This window comes from Drosophila guanche, unplaced genomic scaffold, assembly GCF_900245975.1.
Source record: "Drosophila guanche unplaced genomic scaffold, DGUA_6, whole genome shotgun sequence".
NCBI classification, from domain to species: Eukaryota; Metazoa; Arthropoda; class Insecta; order Diptera; family Drosophilidae; genus Drosophila; species Drosophila guanche.
This window is the reverse complement of record NW_022995746.1, coordinates 4,070,215-4,091,949: the sequence shown is the minus strand read 5'-3', so window position 1 is coordinate 4,091,949 and position 21,735 is coordinate 4,070,215. Positions and strand designations below refer to the sequence as shown.

The following is a 21,735-nucleotide window of genomic DNA, read 5'->3' as shown; positions in this document are numbered from 1 at the left end:
TTTTCAGGGCGCACCCCCAAAAGAGGGAAAGAGAAAAAGAGTAGAGATAAAAGAACGAGAAATTAACATAATCAAATTTACTTTTACGTCGCGAACACGTTTCGTAGCTGGGAGAGAGAAAAGTAAAAACTATTATTTCATTTTCGTGTCAGTCAGCACAATGCCCCAACAAATGGCATTGATATATTGACATGCTCTCGTATATTTACACATGCCAAATATCAACGGAAAGGGCTTTGAAGTGGCCATTCAATCTATATATAGTAGTGGTTCTATAAACAGATTATGGCCCGAGTATCGATTGCTATCAAAGCACATTTAGTTTGGGTTTCTAGCTTATTTAGTTGTGTATATTTAGTTTATAGTTTTGTTATGGCTTCTTCAGAATATTCTGATTAAGGCTTGTTGATCCGTTTTGCTTTGAATTTCACTTCAATGTTTCTTTGAAAAAATCTAAATTACATGTAGCTGACGAGGAATGTGTCACAGCCATCGCCGACTCAGTTGTAGCGACATCAATAAAAAGCTCTCTACGTGCTTGCAATGGCCGAAACCAAAATGCCCACCGCCAGATCAGCGGATGTGCGATGTCCTCCAACGGAGAGGATTTCCACGCATCGCAAAAGACTGTCGTTGGCACTACTGGAGTCATCGCAACGATGTGGTCATACAGCAACTCGCGAATCTACTCCAAGGATGCCCCGAGAAGGTCGCCGGCTTTCTGTACGACCTCACATTGCAAAACTACAATCGGCTGCTCCATCCCAAGCGCTGTGGCTACAATGCCTGTCACGTTCCCTACTGTCATCCGTATACCTGTGAACGCTACAAGGGTATCTTCGATGAGTACGGAAATCTAAGGGATCCCACCCATCCTAAAAGTCTATTCAAGCTTCTGGAAATATTACAGAATTTTCTAAAAGGTGAAACTTCTGGATGTGTCCCATTGCCCTTCGATTCCAGTCTCAAAGAAGGCAAGCAAATATCCCATGTAGGCTACCAAGTATTTAGACCAATGGCTGCGGTGGCAAGGTGTTATGGAATGGACTCTAAAGTATTAAAAGAAGCCCTTGGACCAGGCTACCAAAGGACTGCTTCCAGCCAAAAACCAGAAGACTTCCCGTCTACCCATCAAGCTTCAAGAAAACCAAAACAACTTCAAGAAACCAATGGATCTATGAGAAAAGAAGAACAACTTGAACCAAATGGGCAACATATAAAAGAGTTTCCAATGATCCAACGGTATAAGGTGCCGAGCAGTAAGGAGCCTGATAATATCTCGAGCGACTCGTCGATCGACTTGATGGACGAGAAGGGACGTCGTCGCGGCATGGGTAGTCATTGCAATCAGCTCGGGGGTCTACGCTTCGAGCAGGCCAAGCAGCTGAGAGTTCTCATTCAAGCCTTGAACGAGAAGCGTGGCCTGGACAAGAATCATCAAAAGATCATCACAGCCCTGGCCCATGTCGATTTAGAGGATGATAAAAAAAAGGCCAAATATGAAAAATCTCGTCGTAATGAGGCGTTTGCTTTACTCTCAAAGTTTTACTCGACCACCGTGAGCGATGATACGGAAAAGATTAGGCCACCCACTCCGCACCGACGCCCCCGAAAATTGTATGGCGAACCGATGCCGGTTTTGTACCACGAACCATTCGATTCGACCAAGGAGTGGACGTGGATCCGCCGCCATCCAAGCCAGAACCGTCTGCTGCCCAATGGTCTGGTGGGATTCGCAGAGATCAGGCGCTACAAGCGCCAATCCATACAGAAGGCCATCGAGAAGGAGCGTGTACGATGGTCCATACACAGCACGTTGAGTCTGTCGAATTCTCCCACAAGGCATCGAAGTTCCTTCAATTCTGTGCTCATGGGGTCAAAGAAACCCAAGAAATAAAATTCGTTCCAAGTTAGTTTGTTCTTAGTCCTTCGTCGAGACAGAACCAAAATTTGTGGCACACAAAAATAAAACATCAACAAAATTTAAAATTTTTTTATCTTTTTTGGATACTTTTTGTCTTTGCCCAAACAACATGTCTCGATCGTGTTGTCGAACTAGTCAACGACGCTCGGATCCAACGGGCTGCATTCCCTGGTATCCTCGAATGGAGCCCGTTAGAAGCTGCTCCTGTCAATCGCCCCAGGGGCAATGGTGGAAACGGAACTGTGGCACCATCCAGGTGCTGGCCAACGCGGTCGACCAGTCCGCGTCGAGTGTTTGTACTTTCCTCTATCAACTCACACTGAACCTGTTCAGTCGGATCCTGAACCCTTTGACCATGGGCTGGAATACGCGCAAAGTGCCCTTCGTCATGTCCAATACCTTTGAGCTATACTACGGGATTTTCGATGAGAACGGCGACCTGAGGCGGCCCATGCCGGCAAGAATGTTCCTGCTGTTGCTCATCATTATGCAGCGCTTCCTCTGCCTCCCATGTCGAATGATAAGACCAAGGGCCAAGTGTGGACACAGTCCCATCATGCATTGTACGAGCGGAATGGGAGTGTTTGGCAAGCTGAATCATGGAATTGCATATAACACGCCCCACAAGGTTACGGCGTCTACAGATATTCGGGACGGACTGAGAAGATTGGGAATGAGAAGATTTTCGTCGCAACACTCACTCGATTCGGATGACATGCCGTACGGATATGCACCTGCTATTTGTTGTTGCAGGGGACCCGGCACTTCTGGACCTCTGCCCAAAAGTCTAAGACCCACGCCAGGCTATGGCAAATCGGAAAGCGAAGCTCAACAGGAATGCGAGAAAGCATACCAAGATGCTAGGGATCCCATTGCTACAGTTTGTCCACAGCGATCACTTAGTCCCAGGCAATTCAAGAGTCTAGAAATGAAAAGCCTTTCTGACTTCTACGGAGCAGTTTGCCAGGGCAAGTACAACATTCGGCTTTTGGACGATCTTCGTCAAAAGAGTCCGAGGATAACTCCATGCGAGAAGCGTATCCAACGACGAGTTGAAGGTGGACACATACCTATTCTGTTGCAGAAACCCTTGCAGAATACAGCATTACCCTGGAGATGTAAGTCTCCATACAGCATACACCAACAGCTGAGTCGAGGTGTCGGTGGCCAGACAAGGGATGAGGACTATCCAAAATACAATAATGGAAATGTCGTGCGTGGCACCAACTCAACTGATAACAACAACCTCGGGTTCCGTCGCAATCGGATGCAGGCCATTGAGTATAGGAAGGAAACATCCGAGAGGATAAACCCATACATGGAGGGTTCGTCTGGCGACAACAAGTTAGATGCACCAATTAGAAAAGCGACTGATGCCGAACAGTTCCATAAGCTAAAATCAATTCTAATGAGAATTGCAATGAGTAAACAAAAGTGCACCGAAAACGGTTCGATGCAGATACAAAAAAATCGAGTGGATGGAAAAGAACAGTCGAATGAAATGGTCAAGCGAGGACACTCCTTCACGGAGAAACGACTGAGCCAACACTCGACCAAGTCATCTATACTTAGATCCGAAGACTTGCAGAAAAGCGATCGAAAGAAAAGCGTCAGATTCACAAATTCTATCGAAGAAGGCATCGTAAAAGAACAGTCCTTGTTGGGAAACTCAAAGCGTCGACAAAGATACTGTAGTCCAAAGGATCAGAAGGTCAGAAGAATGCAAGTGGATCCCAGAACCGAAAACCTGCAGCTGCATAATATACTCAAGCGAGGACACCGTTCCCTGGAGAAAGACTACGAACAAAAGAGAGTCAAGCCCGTGGAAAGTAGGAAGCAAAAGGCTGAAAGGCTTCAAGCCCTGAAGAGAGCTGAAAGGCAAGAGGCCGGTTCAAGCGATAGAATGTCTCAAAGGGACTCTGAACGGACCTGGACAGTTGAGGATGAGATCCGAGTACGAAAGAAGTTCGCAAATGGCTTGTTTAAGTTACAATTGTAACCATCAACGGCAAACACGGAAGAAATATCTAAGCAAACCAAATTTCGATCTATAAGCACATCGTAAAACAAGACCTTAAGAGCACAAATTATAATTTTGGAATTATATTTAGTGGTTTATCGTGTTTGAAAGGCCAAAATAAAGTGTCTATAAATCACGCGCAACGGACTAATTATTGCTCAGTTTCTATGGTGCATCGGAGTGGTGCATGTGGCCGTCGCGGATGCTCTTCATTCAACCAATTACGAGTATCCCTGGCTCTCTGTCCACCTACGCTTAGTGCCCATGTGCCCCTGTGGCCTCGCCTGGCGGCCGCAACATTGCAGCATAGTTGCGGCAAAGTCTGCTCCGCTTTTCATTTCGGGTCTAGTCTTCTATTCGTGTGATGATGATGATGATGATGATGCGGCTGATGCTGCAGGATTTCGCTTAAAAGCATTTCACATTTACCCTTCCAACAACCCTTCCTTTAAGCCTGCCGCATCCGTCTAGTTTAGTTTACTATTCCCCCGTGTTGCGGGGCTGATTTAAAATTTTCTTTTTGCTTTTTGGGCGGGGTGTGTTTGTGGCGTAGTTTATTTGAATATTTTTGTGCACTACGCAGATGTTAGAGCTTCGTTTTTGCTCATTTTGACGCATTTAGTTTACTTTGGGGTGCCATAATGTTCTCCTCCTCGTCGTCGTCGGCGTCGTCGACGTTTATCTATAGGTCTGTGGGCCTCAGCCTCGAGCCGGAGGCCATAAGCCAAAGGGCAAACGGTTTGTGGCTAAAACGCAATTTTGCTGGTAAAGACGGAGCAGCGCGTGTTGGTAACAAGTGCCGCTTACTTTGTTGGCCTCTGAGTGGGGTTTACAACCCAAGTGGGCACCCAGACAGGCAGGCAGGCATTTCAACTTGTTTGCTAGCTCTTTGGCTGCTTAACGTTTTTGGGGTTCAGTTGGGGCTTGGTTGGTGCGAGCCGCATGGATTTAAGACAAACAGATTAGATATTCATATGAGATTTAAGTGAAGCAAATCCCAGAGTTTTCTGTATACATTTTGAATAAATTGCCTATGAAATGGGTAGAAAATGGTTTCAAGTGTGAGCTTCAAGTTTCTTAGAGATTTTGTTTATCTTGGAGAAGTCTTGAGCTTAGATTTCAATGGCGATGCTGGGGTATTACGAAAAGGATTACCTTTAAGGATTTGAGATGCTCTTTAAAGTTTTAGAAATTGGTGCCACTAGGATAGCTCTAACAAGAGCCGAGACCCCTTGGGGACATACCACCAACAGTTTGTTCCACCAACTGTCCTTGGCTCTTTACCAGTCCATTTTGGCCTCACCCTCTGTCTTGCTCTCTCTCTTTGTTGCACACTGTCGCCATAGTTCTTATCAGTCTGATGGGACTGTGATGATAATAATTCAGAGTCAAATATCTCGCGACGTCTAGTGGCCAAGACATGATTTATGGCATTCCATTCGAGACTTAAACAATACGATAATTATTTATTAGAGTGGAGCTCGCTCTCTGCAATCCCGCTGGTACTTTGTATACGATACAGACCCACAAAACGGACAAACATACAATATAAATAATAAGTTTTTGTTTGGCTGCAGTGGCTTTGGACCCAGTCCTGCTACCACTTCTCCCCACCACCCCACTCATGCGGCAATTTATAATGTTGAGTGCCAAGCAGTTAGGAGGGATATCTATATGTGTACTATGGTATGATGGTATATAACGCTGGAGAGAGAGAGAGAGAGAGAGATAGAGAGAGTAACCAAACGGGCAGGCAGACAGACAAGAGTCGCCCTGACAAAACCAGTTGGAAATGGCCTGGCAAATGGAATTTATTGCAATAGAGTGCTGAAAACTAAATCATCATCTTCCAGTCTAAGGCTTCGGCAAACAGCAACAGTAACAATAGTAGGGCCGCAAAAGAGGAGACACAATTGATACACTCTCTGGCCACCAACTACCAGCTACAATACCATCTACCAGCTCATTTAATATTTATGCGCATTTAGCCGGGGCACTTTTTCTATACAAAATCGCAAGGAGCGGAGGGAATCCGAGAGGGGAGCTGGGAATAATAGTAGTAGTTTCGGTTGGCCCATGCGTAAATATGCGCAAAATAAATACATTTTTTATCTCCGTTTTATTATATCTGTAGTTTTTTTTCTCTTGACTTGGCTCGACTTTGCTCTGCCTGTCGGCATAAATTATGCACATATCTGGGAAATATTTAACGCCTCTCCGCAAAAAGAGAGAGAGAGAGAGAGAGTAAAGGATCTCTACCCGTAAAGGATAACCCCTAGAACAAACCTCAAGCAGGCATCTATGATATAAAACTAAATTGGTTGTCCAGTTTTTGGCTTTGGTTTGCTTTGCTTTCGTTAGTTTGGGTTCGTTCCATTCCCCAACATCCCAACATCCGTAGTTCCGCATTTTGTTTCCCCATTTCTTTTTTTCTGTCCGTTTTTTTCCTCTGCCTCGTGCCGAGCAGCGAGTCCGTCGTTCAAGCTGTGGCATAATTTTTACGCATTTGCTCGGGGTCGCCGCAGAAGTGTTGATAAAGAGGGTGGGCTAAATGGGGGCATAGAGTGGGGTGGGCGTGGCACACGCATACACTTCCTGCTCCAATCGAAAGAAATGAAATAAATGAAGAAAAATGGTAAAGATGCTGGAACAAACAAAAAAAACACACAAAAAGTTAAACAATTCATGGTCGAAGCTTTATGCTTTATACGCAAAACTTTGAGTTTTGATTTCTGTTTGTCAGAGAAGCAGAAGCAGCGGCAGCGGCAGTGGCAGTGGCAGCAGCGCTAACGCAATGCTTGCCACACACACATTTTTTGTGTGTGTGTTTTTTTTTTGTTTTTTTGGTGTATGAACGCTTATCTACGCCGGCTGCCAAGACGCAGACAACGCACATTGCCACACGCGCCTCACACTCGCTCTGACAGAAAACATTGAAATGAGCTACAATGATGGTTGCATGCTCTTACATTAGGGCGGAATACTGAAATCTCAGCCCACCATCCACCTTATGCCAGCCACATAAGTATCAAGTATCACAAGTAGCCACAAATCAACCCATTATGTCCCAAGTAAGGGTATTCCCTTGGTTCGTCTTCAAGAAATTAACGAAAGGCACATTTTTGCTTGTTTTATGTTTATTTGTTTGGGGCCGCGACGTTTGCCAAAAATCAAGGCTGTCTGTACATATATCTGATTCTGCCCCGGGCTCTGTACCACCCCGTTTTGCGCCTCTCAAAGCATATCTGTGCGGCGGCCCTCTGGCAGCTCTCTAGCCCCTTGCTCACCATGGCCAAAATCCACTTAAATCGATAAAAACTATCAAAGCTGTACGGGGCGTGTGCCCCAGCTCAGTTTTGGGACCTTCTTTGAACTGGAGTCTGGGGTTCTGGGGAGTCTGGAGTTTTCTTTCTGCCTTGTTTCGTCACTCATACGCCATGTGCGCCGTCGTCGTTGTTCTCGTCGGCGTCGCCACTCATTTTTCGCCCATGTTGCGTATGTTGTCAAGTCTCTTCCGCTGCTGCCTCACTGGGGATTGTTTGCTTCTCCTTGTTCGTTTTTTGCTTTCTTGGCAGCGGGCACTGAAATTTTGCTCTGCACATTGTAGTTGCTGCTGGCATGTCCGTTCTGGCATGGACTTGGCCCAGGCTCATTGTTTGGGGATTCCCCTAGCCATACCATACATTATACCATACATTCTTTGGGGTGGTTCGGCTCTGGTTAGGCAGGGGCAACAGCAGCATTTCCGTTCTGCTCGTATTCCACTGTTGTCAAGCAGATCAGAAAGACAGACACACATACGGAACGGACAGACGGACATGTATGTGCCCGCGAATGTGTGTGCCCATAGGCGCCGACATTAGAGCGGTCCAAAAGCACCATACCACACATCCATCGCCCATTCCATTCTGCAAAACCAAAAACCAAATGAGATATGAGCAGGAAAATGCCATGAGAAAACTGTCCCACCAGAGTTAGGGACCAGTCACGCTGTCCAAGAACCCATACCCAAACCCATCTCCAACTCCGAAGAACCCATGTGTGCCCTCGGGGAATGGAATGGCAAACTATAATGCTAAATGACAAAATATGACAAATTATAATAAAAAAGAAAGAAGGAGACAAAAATCATATTTAACCAAGAAAAGGCAGAAAAGAAAAAGCAAAAAAAAAATCGTTGAACAAATTTTATGACATTTGTCAGAGTGGAATCTTTGCAACGGCTGATTCGTCTTTTGTGTGGCCAATTTTGTGGTCTTCTCGCATGCCACGCAAACACTTCTGAAACGGAGTCCCCCCCGTTCACGTCCTGTGCCCGGACTGCATTAATATAGGAATCACGCACTCGTAAATGCTCCTTTTATTCCTATTGCGTGCCGAGATTTTACAATGGAAACAGAACAGAACATAAAGAAATACTGAAAAAGATTAACACTAATCGAATCTAATCATGGCGTAATTGTGTGTCAGAGTAAGTGCTGCTTCCACAGAGATTATTGAGTGGAGTTGGAGTAGAGAGGCAGATTTTTGGGCAGTGACTATAATTGGGGGGTAATTGCTGTTTAATTTACAGATATTTGTCTGTAAAATAACAAACAAATTGGAAATAAATTCAATTAGTTAATGTATTCATTAGTAGAAATATTCACTAATTTATTGACTTGTAGCTTGCTCTATGATATTTTTACCGAAAGTTATTCCCTTAATAAAGTATAACTAAATTTCCCAAACTTTATTTAGAGTTGTTGAAGTTTCGCATAGTTTCGCAAAAACTCATTCGTTTCAATTGACACAGCAAAAAATGTGAACTCAAAGCCGAAACAAAAAACAAGCATACATTTATTACAAATAAAGGTAACAAGAAATTGTTGAATACTGGTGAGGATTTTCGAATAAATAAAAAAATAAACCACCCTAAAAAATAGTCCACAAACAAATTAAAGCGGAAGGTGGGTTAAGGGTCCATGTCCACACACATGTATGCACCTTCAAACAACAAAAAGTATATGTCGGTTTGGTTATAATTGGTGGAAAAACCTTACAGTGTGCAAAGTTTCCAATTAGAGAGCCATCGGGGGGCAACAGTTGTTGGAATTATTTGTTGTTTGCTGGAAAAACCCGAACTTTGAAGTTTTCCCAGTTTTTGCTTTATTTAGTTTATTATTTGTACCATACTTTTTTTTGTGGACAAGTATTGGCAAAGCAATTTTCACACATGAACCAAGTGGCACACACAAACAAAATTCAAACTTTATAAACTAATAAACTCAACCGTCCCGTGCAAGAGTGCATCCTCAACCGCGTTTCCCCTCAGCTTCCGAGTTTCGATTAAATTTTGTTTAGGTATTTCCTTTATTTCCTCTCCCGTTTTCCCACCCATACAGCTCAACAGTCGGAAAATTGCTGCTGCAACCCCAACTGAAATGTATGTGTGCATCATAAATATTTCTGGACATTTTTGGGGTCTTCTCAACATTTATTTTTTTATTTTTTGGGAATTGGTTTCTGGTTTTTCGAGTAGGTCTGGAAATCGTATGCATCGATTGTCGTCTGCCATATGCATCCCAGCTATTTTTGATATTTGCAGCACATGCCCCTGCCCCCCGCTCCATGACACAGACAGAGGCACACCTCAAGGCATTTTCGTATGGGTTTAGAAAAATTCTCTGGGAATTTGTTGGCGTTTCTGATAACCAGCAGATTGGAAATTGATTAAGTTGTCGATAAAACTGGAGAAGCTATAGAACTATTTTGATTACCAGAAACTTAAGCCCTGTCGATTATTTGGTAAGCCCAAGAGAAAAAAATATTTTTTTTAATTTCTTCACTAAATACATGAACATTTAGTCAAGAGCTATTCAATTTGAGTAAAAGATTTCATTCCGTACCCGTTTTCCTTTAAATGTCTGTATTTTTCTGCAAACGCAAAATATTTGAAAAGTTTATTCATTTATTTCTTGAATAATATTTTGGTCTAAAAAAATGTTTCCCTGTTTTTTCGGGATTTTCATGCTTCCACATGCCGCTAATTACATGCCTCAATGCCTGCCCACAATTAATTCCGGTTTTTGTGTGCCGTTTTTTAATTTTTTACTCGAACAAACTACAATTGCAAAATTACAAAATGGAAATTAAAAAAAATAAAAAAATGTGGCAAACACAAAAAAAAAACAGAAAGCGGAATGAAAATGTCTACCAATTAACGAGGAAGAGTGCCATAGTCGTAAAAGGGGGATTTCAGAGAGTTTTTCCGGAGTAACAGTTAAGGAATGCAATTATCAAAAAAACCAAGAGCAGGAAGGAGGAGAAATGCCAGCAGTAGCAGTAGCAGGAGCAGCTGCCTGTGCCACATTCAGAGCCCTATCAGAGTCCACAAAAATGACTAAAATGCAAATCCTTCCTTCTCCATCCTTTTCGCTCTGTACGAGAACGAGTACGAGTACGAGTATGTGTGGCACAATGATTGCTGCATTTATGAGATAAGTTTTTACTGTCGACAACAATTAAATTACATTTTAGAGTTTATGGCCTTCGCCTGCCCATGGATGCTCCACGGATGGCGGAGTCGTTTCTGTCGCCAAACTTCAATAAATTCGAATAATTTATTTCATTACCAAAGTGTGTGCTAGATTGTGATTGTGTGTGGATGTGAGGAAGATACTTATAGAATGGTGGAAAACCGTAACTGAACATTCTTGGTGCATTTAAAGTGTATGGAGTGCAAAGAGAGCAAATTAGGAGCACCCAAAGCGGGTCATATGTGAAGTGATTTTACTCTTTGGGAAACGTTTCCATTCCCCTTATTATATATCGTATCTCTAGGTACTTTGTGAGCTATTTATGATTTTTGGCATTTGGCTTTTGGAATTTATTGGTTATGCAATATTTAAAGTACATTTTGATTATCATTAGGGGGCAAAGGTTTTCCCTTGCACCCACATCGCATATCGCACCCCAGGCCCGCATGCGGCAGTGGAAAATACTTACTGAAATGTTTGTGTGTGCCGCACATTGTCATAATGCCGTTGACTGCATCGGTCACGCCCACCCGCATCTAATGTGTGTGTTCCAAGGGCATTCATTTAGTCATTTATGCGGTTTACATACCACGCCTCCAACTGACAGTGTGACACCCCGCTCAACTCCAAACGCCCAGCCCAGTGCTAGTTGGTTATCGGGGAAATTGAAAAACCGCATTGCATGTGTGCACCCCCATCCCCATTCTTGTCCGCACTATCCCTACAACTATCACCATTCCATTCCATTCCATTCCGTTTGGGATTATTTTTGCATACCCTGGTGACAGCCCGAGGGCGCCATTGGGCGTGTTTAACATGAATATTCAGATAGATGTACGCACACACTCGCATGTCATGAAGTGTGTTGATAGGGATAGAGATATCCTTGCTAGTCACACGAACGTTTTAATTAGCACTAGGTGTTCCACAAGGATCCTTCAACCTCGCACTTAATGGTCGTAAATTGTGAACCGGATTCATGGCAATTGGAATATGGGCCATCAGGAATTTCATTCATCAGGCAAACATGAATTTCATTCATTTTTTGTAACACTTAAAATGGATTTTAGGGTGTAAATGTTAGGAATTGAAATTGATATTAAATATTTCTGAACACCATTTTTCCCTAATCATTCTCGAAGTATCAGAAAAAACCTCTTGCACTGAGTCATCAACCCGCAAACATGCCACACTCCCAGCTAGAAATAAGCAGAGTTGTCTTTATGCAATCGCCTTCCGAGTAATTAGCCACCAACGCTGCCACAAATTGTAGCTGCATTGTTTTTATGGCATCGACTTATGCAACAAAAAGCACAAAAAAAAAACAAAACCACAAATGAAAAATTCAAACAATAACCAGAAATGCCAAAAAAAAACAACAACCAAAATCATTATCATATGAATTCGTGTAACCGTGTGTGTTTTTTTGTGTGTGCATCTGTGTGCCACAACCACAGTAATTAGGCGAAGAAGAAGCTGCCGCGGCTGCAGCTTGCAGCTGGTCACAACAGGTGGCAGAGGAGGAGGAGTAGATTGCCGCTTGTTATCTGCAATTTGTTGCATATGGAAACATGTGTGTCGCCTTTTTTTTTTTTGGGATATTTCACTGGTTTTCTTTGGGAAAATCGTCAAGCAACCGCAGGAGGAAATAATTGTGGTATGTGTAGGCAAGCATATGCTTATGTAATTAAGTTCGGTGTGGCATGTGCAACGTTGTTGCAAGCCTTGCGGATATTTGTGTTGATGGATTCCAGTCTTTAGGTGAACCAGAAATCATTCTAAACGGAACCAATAACCAGTCATTGAACATGGTCTAAAGGAGCTTTGGTTTGGTTTGGTTTGGTTTGGCTTGGCGGCGAACGCACTGGGAGTTCCCCACTTTCCACACTCTCTCCACCCTTCCATCCTCCAGTGCCAGTGGTGCACCAGACGACTGGATGCACTCGAGCGCGGCGCACAAAGAAAGCTGTGAAATGGTCGCCACTGCCGTCATGGCTGCACCACGGCCCGTCTTTGGCCGGGCATTTTTTCATGTCTTGGCTCGCCAACTTGGCCAACTTGTCTATTAACGGTAACTAGGTAAATGTTAGAAATTACAGTTAGAAAAATTGCCTCTGCCATTGCTATTTGCACACAAAGTAAGCCATTTGTTAAGTCGAAGAAGAAAAATCAAGAAAAACAACAACGTCGACAAAGAAGAAGAACAAGTAGAAAAGGAATCGCCAAGCTGATAAAAATGGCAAAGGTAAAGAAGCAAACAAAAAAAACAAAACAAAAAGAGTTAAAAGAAAAAGAGAGCCCAGCCAGAGCCGTGGTGGAACTCAGTCAATTGCTTTGTCTTCGGGGCTTCTGTGAATGGGAAAGTGTTGACTTGCTGGGGCTTGCCCTGAAATATTTATCACTTCCACTAACTCAACGGACACCGCAGGGAGGAAAAATGTAAATTTACCTTCAGTGTAGGTGGAAAGAGTTTGCCATTTGGGAAACTGAACTTGGGGAATGCTCATTAGGTGGTAATGAGTTAACGCCACGAAATAGAGATGCTCAAAGAGTTGTTCTGTTTAATTTTCAATGCACTTTTGATAGCCAACTTCTGAACACTGAAGATATCTGCGATTTTATTAGTTCTCGACAGTTCTAGTCTCTCTACAGATAAAAACCCGCTTAAAACAGTTACCCAATACGATTCCAGAGTGTTCCCGAAACAACTTTTTATGTCACATCACGACATCTTGCCATTTCGGTTCTATGGGGTCTTCGCTTCGTTTTATAGCTGCTCAATAATTCATTAGACATTTGACACCTATGGAGCGTGGACGGCACCGACTGAACTGACAACACTTTCAGATTCTGCTGACACTTTGGATTTACCTTCAAGAAATGCAGACGCACACACAAACACACGCACACACGCACACACTCACACACACACACACTCTGTGGCACAACAAATGGCCTCATCAAGACGTTCAACGTGTCGCAAATGCGTTGCCGTTGAGTGGCCTGACACGCCTACTCATCCGACACGCCCACCCTCAGCAGCACCTCTGGAAACACCTAAAGCCGGTCTAGACACTTTTGACACAAATGCGGCGGGTGTTAAGAAAAAAGTCTACAAATGTCTCCTCTTCATCTGTCTGCCATTTAATATAGCTAAAAAAAAAACAAGAAAAACCATAAACAAAACAAGTCAGGAGCTGTATGGTCTATATAGAGACTATGACGATACCTAATATGCAGACTTGGAACGGGATTGAATTTAAATATTACTCTTGTAATCCGATGAGCAGAAATGTTAAGTCTGTTTCCATTATTCCAGGTGCAATCTGTAATGATATTGTGTACCCATTATCCATTAGTCGAAATCAGATCCTTCTTCCTATTACCGCCACCTTCGCAAACCAGAAACTCTTGTGTATTTTCACGTCTATAGGGTATGTCGAAAGAGAAAGAAGCAGATTGCTAAGCTGCGTAGATTTCCGCGTGGTGTCCTCTGTCTCAGTCTCAGTCTCAGTCGCTGCCTCTGTCTACATATCTCCCTCCCTCCATCACACCTGTGCCGTGTTCCCTCTGGCTGTCTGCAGTCGACGTCAGCGTCAGCGTCAACATTGGAGGTGCGTGTGTCTACCATTGTCTGCGGGCGGACTGTGTGTGGCGTGGCATGCAGGGAGGGTGTGGTGGAATGTGGCGAGTTGGGGCGAGGTCTCTGGGCGAGTACTTGAGACAGCCATGAGAGTGCATATTGAGACAGGTGACAACAGTCGCACTTCATTCGTCTGCTTCTTCTGCTTCTTCTGCTGCCGCTGATGCTTCTTCTAGTTGCAACGGCAGTTCCCCTACTTCTTTACCAGATGCTTCTGCAACTGCAACATTTTGTTGCAGTTGTTGTTTGCTGGTAATTGCTGTTGTAGTGGTTGCTTTTGTTGCCGTGGTGTTGTAGCAGACGCACTAAATCAATTAGAATGTAACCCACGTGAAGCATTTGCAATGGAAATTTCTATGCATAAAAAATTGTTCTACTTCTAGTTTTATGATAATTTGTCTGGTGGTTGGGGGGCACAACTTTACAGCTCTATTCACACTGAAATCTTCAATGTTGAAGAGGGTGTTCCAGAAGCATCTTGAGCATTTTTCTAAGAATTAAATGAGTTGAACTTTCTTAATGGATGGAAATAAGCCACTGTGGGAAAGACTTTTGGATAAGTACAATAAGCCATTGGGAATTACATTAATGGCTGTGGGAAATGGTAACAATAAGCAACCATTAAAAATTGCTAAAAATGAATTACATAGCACACAATTCCAATGCATTTTTATTAATTCATGGAATTTCTAGATGAATGTTCAAATATTCAAGCCAATTTGCACCTTAAAAAATTCCAAAAATAATAAAAATAATATTGGGTATTGTTTCATATAACCTTAGGGAATGTATGCATTTTGGGAGAAATAATTCATTGACTTATGGATGAAATAGAATATTCCTAATTGGTAATTGCAATACCCCATTAAAATGTTTTGAAAGCATTTTCAGCATTCTTTTTTTAATCGAAGTAGCGAATTACTTAGGAAATATTCTTAAATGTCATACGTACACAACTCATAAAGATTCCCCTCCACATTGTTCTACAGAATTCCATATACAATTCTGCTTTCATGTTTGCCTCGATCTCTGGACAACTCTCACCACTTGAAGAATTTCCGCGGAATGGAATGCCATTCTTAAATTTGTTTTTGATTTCGTTTCTCATATGGATATTTGTACGATGATTGCCAGCAGTCAATGCATCCCGAAATGGGAATTATTTCTGCTGGCTAATGAGTCGGTCATTGAACCCTGGGCACTCTCTGTCCCCGTCTCTGTCTCTCGGTGTATTTGGATATGCAACACCCAACACCTTTGTCGAAAAAAAGTGTTCAGTCAGTCGGTCGGTTGGCTCTGTCATGTCTGTCCGCCTTGTGGAAGGTGCGATAAATGCGGACAGACGTAACGAGCGAAAGGGCCAAAAAAGAAACCCATTAAAGTAAAGCTGCATTAACAGCTAAATGAAAACACCCAACGACAAAAGCAACACAAACAACAAGAACAACAAAGCGCAGGCATCAAATTTCGCCACACAGACAGTCGAAGCGTGGGTCAAACCCTCAGACAACGATAGGGAGAGAGAGAGGTTCGACTACGAAGAGTAGAACGGCGGGTGTGGCAGAGGGAATACCAAATCGAACGATTAAGACACGCTTACGTTTTAATTTTGTTGTTGCTTGGCATACCCTGTAGTCGTAAAGGCAGAACTGAAAGCATTTACGGACTGAAAATCATGCTGCACGAGTACTTAGAATCGCTCCTCAAGGGATTACCATGAAGATCGTGCAAACTCCATTTACTTGCTGATGTTTCTTGTCGTCTTCCCACAGAAGTACAATACAATCCACACGCTACTGTTCTACATATTGGAATGAGATCATCTTCTGGTTATTCCACAAATGCCATACATAATTCTGGTTGATGAGTACCCCGCATGGTCGCATTATACTCCGTATAGCACTACTCACTTTTGTTTGTTGCTACTTTTCATGCAGTTTCGTTTCTGTTTTGCCTTCACTTTCTGTTTGTTATTTGCGGGGTTTCATTTAAGTGCCCGCTGCTGTAGCCGTTGGTTTTGCTGTTGTTGCGCGAGCCGAGCAGTTCTTATTAACATTGCTTCGCTGTTAATGTAGATGCCGTTAGTTTTCACTCTTATCTCTTATGCCATTCCCTTGTTGTTCGTTTGAATGTGGGTGGTGTTCCCGTTCCCCCATCTCACATACCCCCATCTCTCTCTCTCTCTCTCACCCCGTTTCTTTAGTATCTTTGTAGTTCAGTTTTTGTGTGCCTTTTGTGCAAGTATTTCAATTATTTGTCAAATCGACACAATGCGCCGTTCTGTGATCAATTGTTGGTCTGCATACAATACTTATGTACATACGTACAAAGTACATTCTACATACATAATTGTTGAATTTGTTGTTGAAGCTGTTATTGTAGATTTTTTGCTGTTTATTTGGTGTCTATGGTGGCAGCTGGTGGTTTTTTTTTGTTTGCTTTTTTTGTAACCTGTTGTTTTGTCGGTGAAATATTTTGCGTCACTGTTGTAAATGTTGTTGCTAAAACATTGCCTGTTTTCTTTATTCTGAATCGATTGTTCGGTTGAGATGAGAGATAATTCCAATATGAATTATGATTTTGCGTTATTCGTGTTAATCGAAATTCCATGAAATTTAGAACGGAAGTCTTTTTCAGGGACCCAGACTAATATTTACTCTCTAAATATTTAGTCAAATATGCATTAGACGAGCATGTGTCGCGAATGCGGGTGGGCTTTCTCCTTGCCTTAATGAAATTTGGATGGCAAGTGGGATAAACAAATATGAGAGCAAAGCATAGAAGGTGTACCATAATTTCTATAATCTTATGTCACGTTCTATCGTACTAATTCGTTTCTCTAGAACTTGTAGTTCTTTTGGAATCGCATTAAAAATGATCTCGCAACTTGTAGTCTAGCAAAATCTAAAAACCGATAGGGAATTCCAAGAATATTGTCTAGATAACCTTGGAACGGGGGCCACGGGCAGGGCCGCATAGGGGGACTTGCTTCTCGAGTCTTATCGCTGCAAAGAGAAGAGATAACGTTTTTGGATTGGTAACCAAGTGGGAGTGGAGCCCCAGCTCTCCTCCTGTCCTCCTCCTTGTTCACCTATTAATTTTAGATAAACAATTTCTTGCAGATACAAAAAAAAAACACTTTAAATAACATAAAACATTAACCAAAAGCTGGCAACAAAGTTGCAGCGAAAATGTTGATAAAATACTAAAAGGGACTACAATCAAAATCGAATATTGAGATATTCAAGCAAGTGAAATACGATGGTGCGACTGAATGTTGCAGAGCAACACAGCAGCAACAGCAACAGCAACAACAAAACGAGCAACACTAGCAGCAGCAACATCCAGAACAACAACAGCAATGCGGGTGGCAGCTGCTCGTCGACCACATCCTCGACAACGAGCTTGAACAGCAATTCGGCCTCGCCAGCGTGCAACATGGTCATGTTGCAGGCATCACCACCAGCTGCAGTAGTAGTAGCAGCAGCACCACCACCACCACCAGGACCACATCAACACATGCAGCAAACAGTGGCAACTGCAACCCAACCGCCACCACAGCAGCAACAACTGCATCAGCAGCATCAGCAGCATCAACCACAGCAGCAACAACTGCAGCAGCAGCAGCAGCAGCAGCAACATTCACCTTCGGACGGTGGTTCCTCCAACTGTTCACTGCCGGCATCGCCCCCGTTGTTGCAGCAGACCGCAACTCCGCCGCAGGGGGCACAGATTGTGCCGCCCGTCTGTGCGCTGCACCACCCACAGCAGCAACTGGCTCTGATGGCCGCAATGCAGCATCACCAGCACATGCTGCAGCAGCCGCCACCACCGCCGCACGCCCTCCACCATGCACCGCCGCCGCATCCTCCAAACACACAGCAGCAGCCCCATCAGCCACCACCCCAGCCCCATGAGAATGGTCATGGCGGCGGAGGAGGAGTCTCACCCAACGGAGGAGGCGGTGGAGGAGGATCCTCGGCCAGCAGTGTGAGCAGCATCTCCAGTGGCAGTGGCGGGAGTCAGGGCAACGGCTCCATCAATGGTACCAACGGCATTGGCCCACCAAATGTGGCACCACCGCCGCCAGCGCAGCTGCCGCCCGGGCAGCTCTACATACCGTATCCGAGCGAGTTCTATCCGGAGTACTACATCGCCCCACATCCGCATGAGGGCATCTGTCCGCAGCATCCACATCATCCGCATCCGCATGCGCATCATCATCAGCCAATGTGCGCCATGTCGGCGGAATACGGTGAGTCTACAAATAGGGCTTGATCGAAAGAATAGTGCTACTCCTTGTTAGTAGATTTTATAAAGTTAAGTGCAATCCGTCACCCGAAAATTCGGTCAGACTGTGCTCTATCCCTGTGCAAGCATCCAGACACATCTCTTCGCGAGGCAACAGCTAATTACAGCTGAAGTAATCCCTTTCCTAAGTATCTCAATTCGTCAAAAGATACTTTGCTAAGCCTTTCCTTTCCCCATGATGACGATGATGCAGTCGCAAGCTCTTAAGCTGCCAAAAACTTGACAAGCAGCAAACAAAAATGGTAAAAACGAACCTAAAAATAGACAAGAAAGCCACAAGGCAAAGCTTCCACCAAACACACACACACACACACAGACTCCAGCAGCACCCTGGGTTTACCCTGCAGTAAGTTGTATACATTTGGCATTTAAAGCTTTTGCCAGACGAAACCTCAACCCAAACCGCCGCCTTCCACTGCCAGTCGTACCCCTCTGCACCCCACTGTAACCCACAAAGTCAACAAGTAAACTTTGCATTTGATTTATCTCTCCGGAATAACCACATCTCACATCCCCCACCACCCACACTCAACCTACTCTCTGTGTATATCCCTGTCCCGCGGTGCCGGTGCCCCGACTCCCCTCAAAAGCTAGTCATTTAATATCATCAAGCAACAAATTAGCTTGAAATCGCTCTCACTGGGTTCTTATTCATTTATTTGTTTATTTTCTCTGCTACTTTTGTAGCCCAATCCAAATGCACTGGGTACTAATACTCGCATTTGTAATTCCACAACAGCAAAAGTGAGAGCAGCACAACAGCAACCAGAGTGGAGTAGAGAGAGTATTCCTCGTATACCCGTACCCGTACTTGTGGTCGTACGAGTATTAATAGATATGGCATCCAGTTCCAGTTCCAGCTTTGGCTTAAGTTCCAGTTCCCGCTGGGTCAGCTGTGCGTATAGTATATGCTACGCCCATCTCATGAGATTTGCATATGAGCGGTGGTTTCGATTGGAGAGTATGAGAAAAGAGATAGGAATGACTAAATTAACATTACAGGGTGTTGTATATAGAGTGAGTAGAAAGACAAGCACTTACGTAGGTTTGTGCATTCCAAGAAAATGTCTGCTACGTCAACTAAATTTAATGAATTACATTTTTTAAAAATAGGCAAAAGTCTCAGGATCACAGCGGCTTTGCTGTTGTAATGCTAGCCACAGTTCTAAACTCGTATTACCCTTGGTAATACGCGTACAATTCTGAGAATCAACATGGAAATATGCCATCAAAAATGTAGCCAGAAGCTGAAATATATTTAATTTGACCTGATTCTGGTAGAATAATTATTGTAACATTTTTCTAAAAATATTCATATTCATAATAAATCCTATTAAACCACTGCTAGCCCCTAAGCCACCCTATATTCAAAGCTTATCGAAACCAAAAGCAATTCGCATTTGTGTGTTTGGCATTAGCAAGATACTAAGATACAATCAACACGCCCACACCCACTCACACTCACACTTGGCCGATACAAAATCTGACCATAGAAGCCTGTCCAACTGGAACGTGGCTTGGGCCAAGCCCAGAAACCACTGACTGACAATTCGGTCAAGACTGGCAATCCAATTCCGAGATATGTATGTACATTGAAAGACTGCGAGTGAACAGAAATGTGTCACTCGGTTGCCAGCTCGAGGAGGGGGCGGAGGCTGAGAAAGCGGGAGAGTATTGGCAAAATATATAATTGAATTTGATCAAGTTTGGCGCAACCCAGAAACCCCAATAACCAGCATTTTCAATTTATCAATGTCATTAACCTTAATTGTGGTTCTGGTGGTGTATGCTGCCGGAGGAGCCGAGAACAATGGCCCTCCATTGATTGAGAAGCAAATTTTTGAAATATAATACCGCCAGAAAATGAGATGCTGAGAGACAACTTCTATTGGCGTTTCTTTTTCGGATGGGGATGGGGATGGGGATGGGGATGGGGATATTGTTTGTGGAACATACACTAATTTAATTCACCGACTAACACTTAAATGCAGACGATACGAGTACGAGAATGTGTGTGAGTGAGTGTGAGTGTGTGTGGGATGTGTATGTGCTAATTGAATTTGCCTGTGGGGCAGCTTCCTCTTATGGCCTTGCGCCCCATGGAAACTCCTGTCAACTAGTTGGATGTCATCATCGAGGGACCTCAAACGGGTACGCAGCTTACAGCACTCGTACTTCCTCCGCCAAGTTGCACATAATTTACAATTACGAGGAAGTGTAAATGGCTTTTCTACCTCGACATCAGGTCACACTTTCCCCCCGATCCATCTGCAAGGTCTTCGGTCTCCTGCTTCCTTTGCTCATTTGGCAAATGCCTTTGGTCCTCCTCCTTCGTCTCCTTGGCTTGCGTTCCCTCATCACCACTCCACTCAATTTAGCTCGACTCTGGTCTGGTTTGCCCTGATTGTTGTTAATCGAATAAACTTGCAGAGGAAATGGGCTCTGAGTGCGTGCTGGGCCTTAGTCTTAGGACAGAGATGCCATGGAACTACTCCACTCCGTTTCCTCGTTCCACGTTCCTCGGTCTCTATGTTCTAATGGAATTTTCGCCCGGGTCGACATCAACTTTAGTATATTGATATGGATGCTGAGCATGTTATAATTATAAGAATGCTGAGCATGCTCTTGTTTACCCCCCCGCCACCCAAACATAACTAACCACACCCCCAGAATTTACTTTTAGGTTGTGCAAAAATATATATTTTGCTGAATAGTGTAGAAGAGCAGGGAAGGTTTGTCCCACCCTCACATGGTGTTGATTGCTGGAGAACGAGCGAGTCCCTTCCTCTCTAATCAACATAATTCCTATTATTTTATATGTGCCCCCACCAAGAATCTGTACGTTCATTCGGTCAGCAGCACAAATGAGCACAGCAGAAAGAGAAAAGAAAGAAAAAGAATCAGAATCAGAAAATATAAAAATTGAAATGAATGGAATGAAAGGCTGATAAGGGAGCACGTGGCAGAAGGCCGCTGCTAAAGGAAGTCCACACTCGCTTATATTTAGGTTGATTTGGCAGCAAAACGAAGGAAGTGGCAAACTATTAAAATATGTGTTAAAGTTATTTATGAGAGTTTGGAAGCATTATTGGAATAGTACAAATATCTCCATTTATATATTAAAGTACTCGATAAGCGATAGCTACATTACTTAAATTATTTAATTTTCTAGAAGAGATAAAATAAAATGCACTGAAAGGCTGTGCTTAGGCTATAAGTTTGAAATATTTTGAATAAAGGCAATTTAGGTTACCAAATACAAACTCTGATTGATCGATTTTTTCCTTCATTGTGTTTTCCTTTTATTCATGATCAAATT

At 43.5% G+C, this 21,735-nt stretch overlaps 2 protein-coding genes across 5 annotated transcripts in view; both read left to right on the top strand.

Annotated features, from left to right (window-relative positions):
• LOC117582435 (fibronectin type-III domain-containing protein 3A) overlaps window positions 1–21,735 on the top strand; it is a 116,629-nt gene that overhangs the window by 52,995 nt on the left and 41,899 nt on the right. For 2 of the 4 annotated variants that reach the window (XM_034270142.1, XM_034270141.1), the window contains exon 1: window positions 17,248–18,360. The exons of the other annotated variants lie outside the window; for them this stretch is intronic. In XM_034270142.1, the coding sequence (XP_034126033.1) occupies window positions 17,367–18,360 (994 nt within the window). In that variant the 5' untranslated portion in view covers window positions 17,248–17,366. Of the gene's footprint in view, window positions 1–17,247; window positions 18,361–21,735 lie in introns of those variants that run through there. 4 annotated transcript variants of the gene reach the window in all.
• LOC117582436 lies at window positions 412–1,913 on the top strand. Its single transcript, XM_034270144.1, has one exon. It carries the CDS (start codon window positions 479–481, stop codon window positions 1,895–1,897), a length of 1,419 nt encoding a protein of 472 aa, XP_034126035.1. The 5' UTR covers window positions 412–478; the 3' UTR covers window positions 1,898–1,913.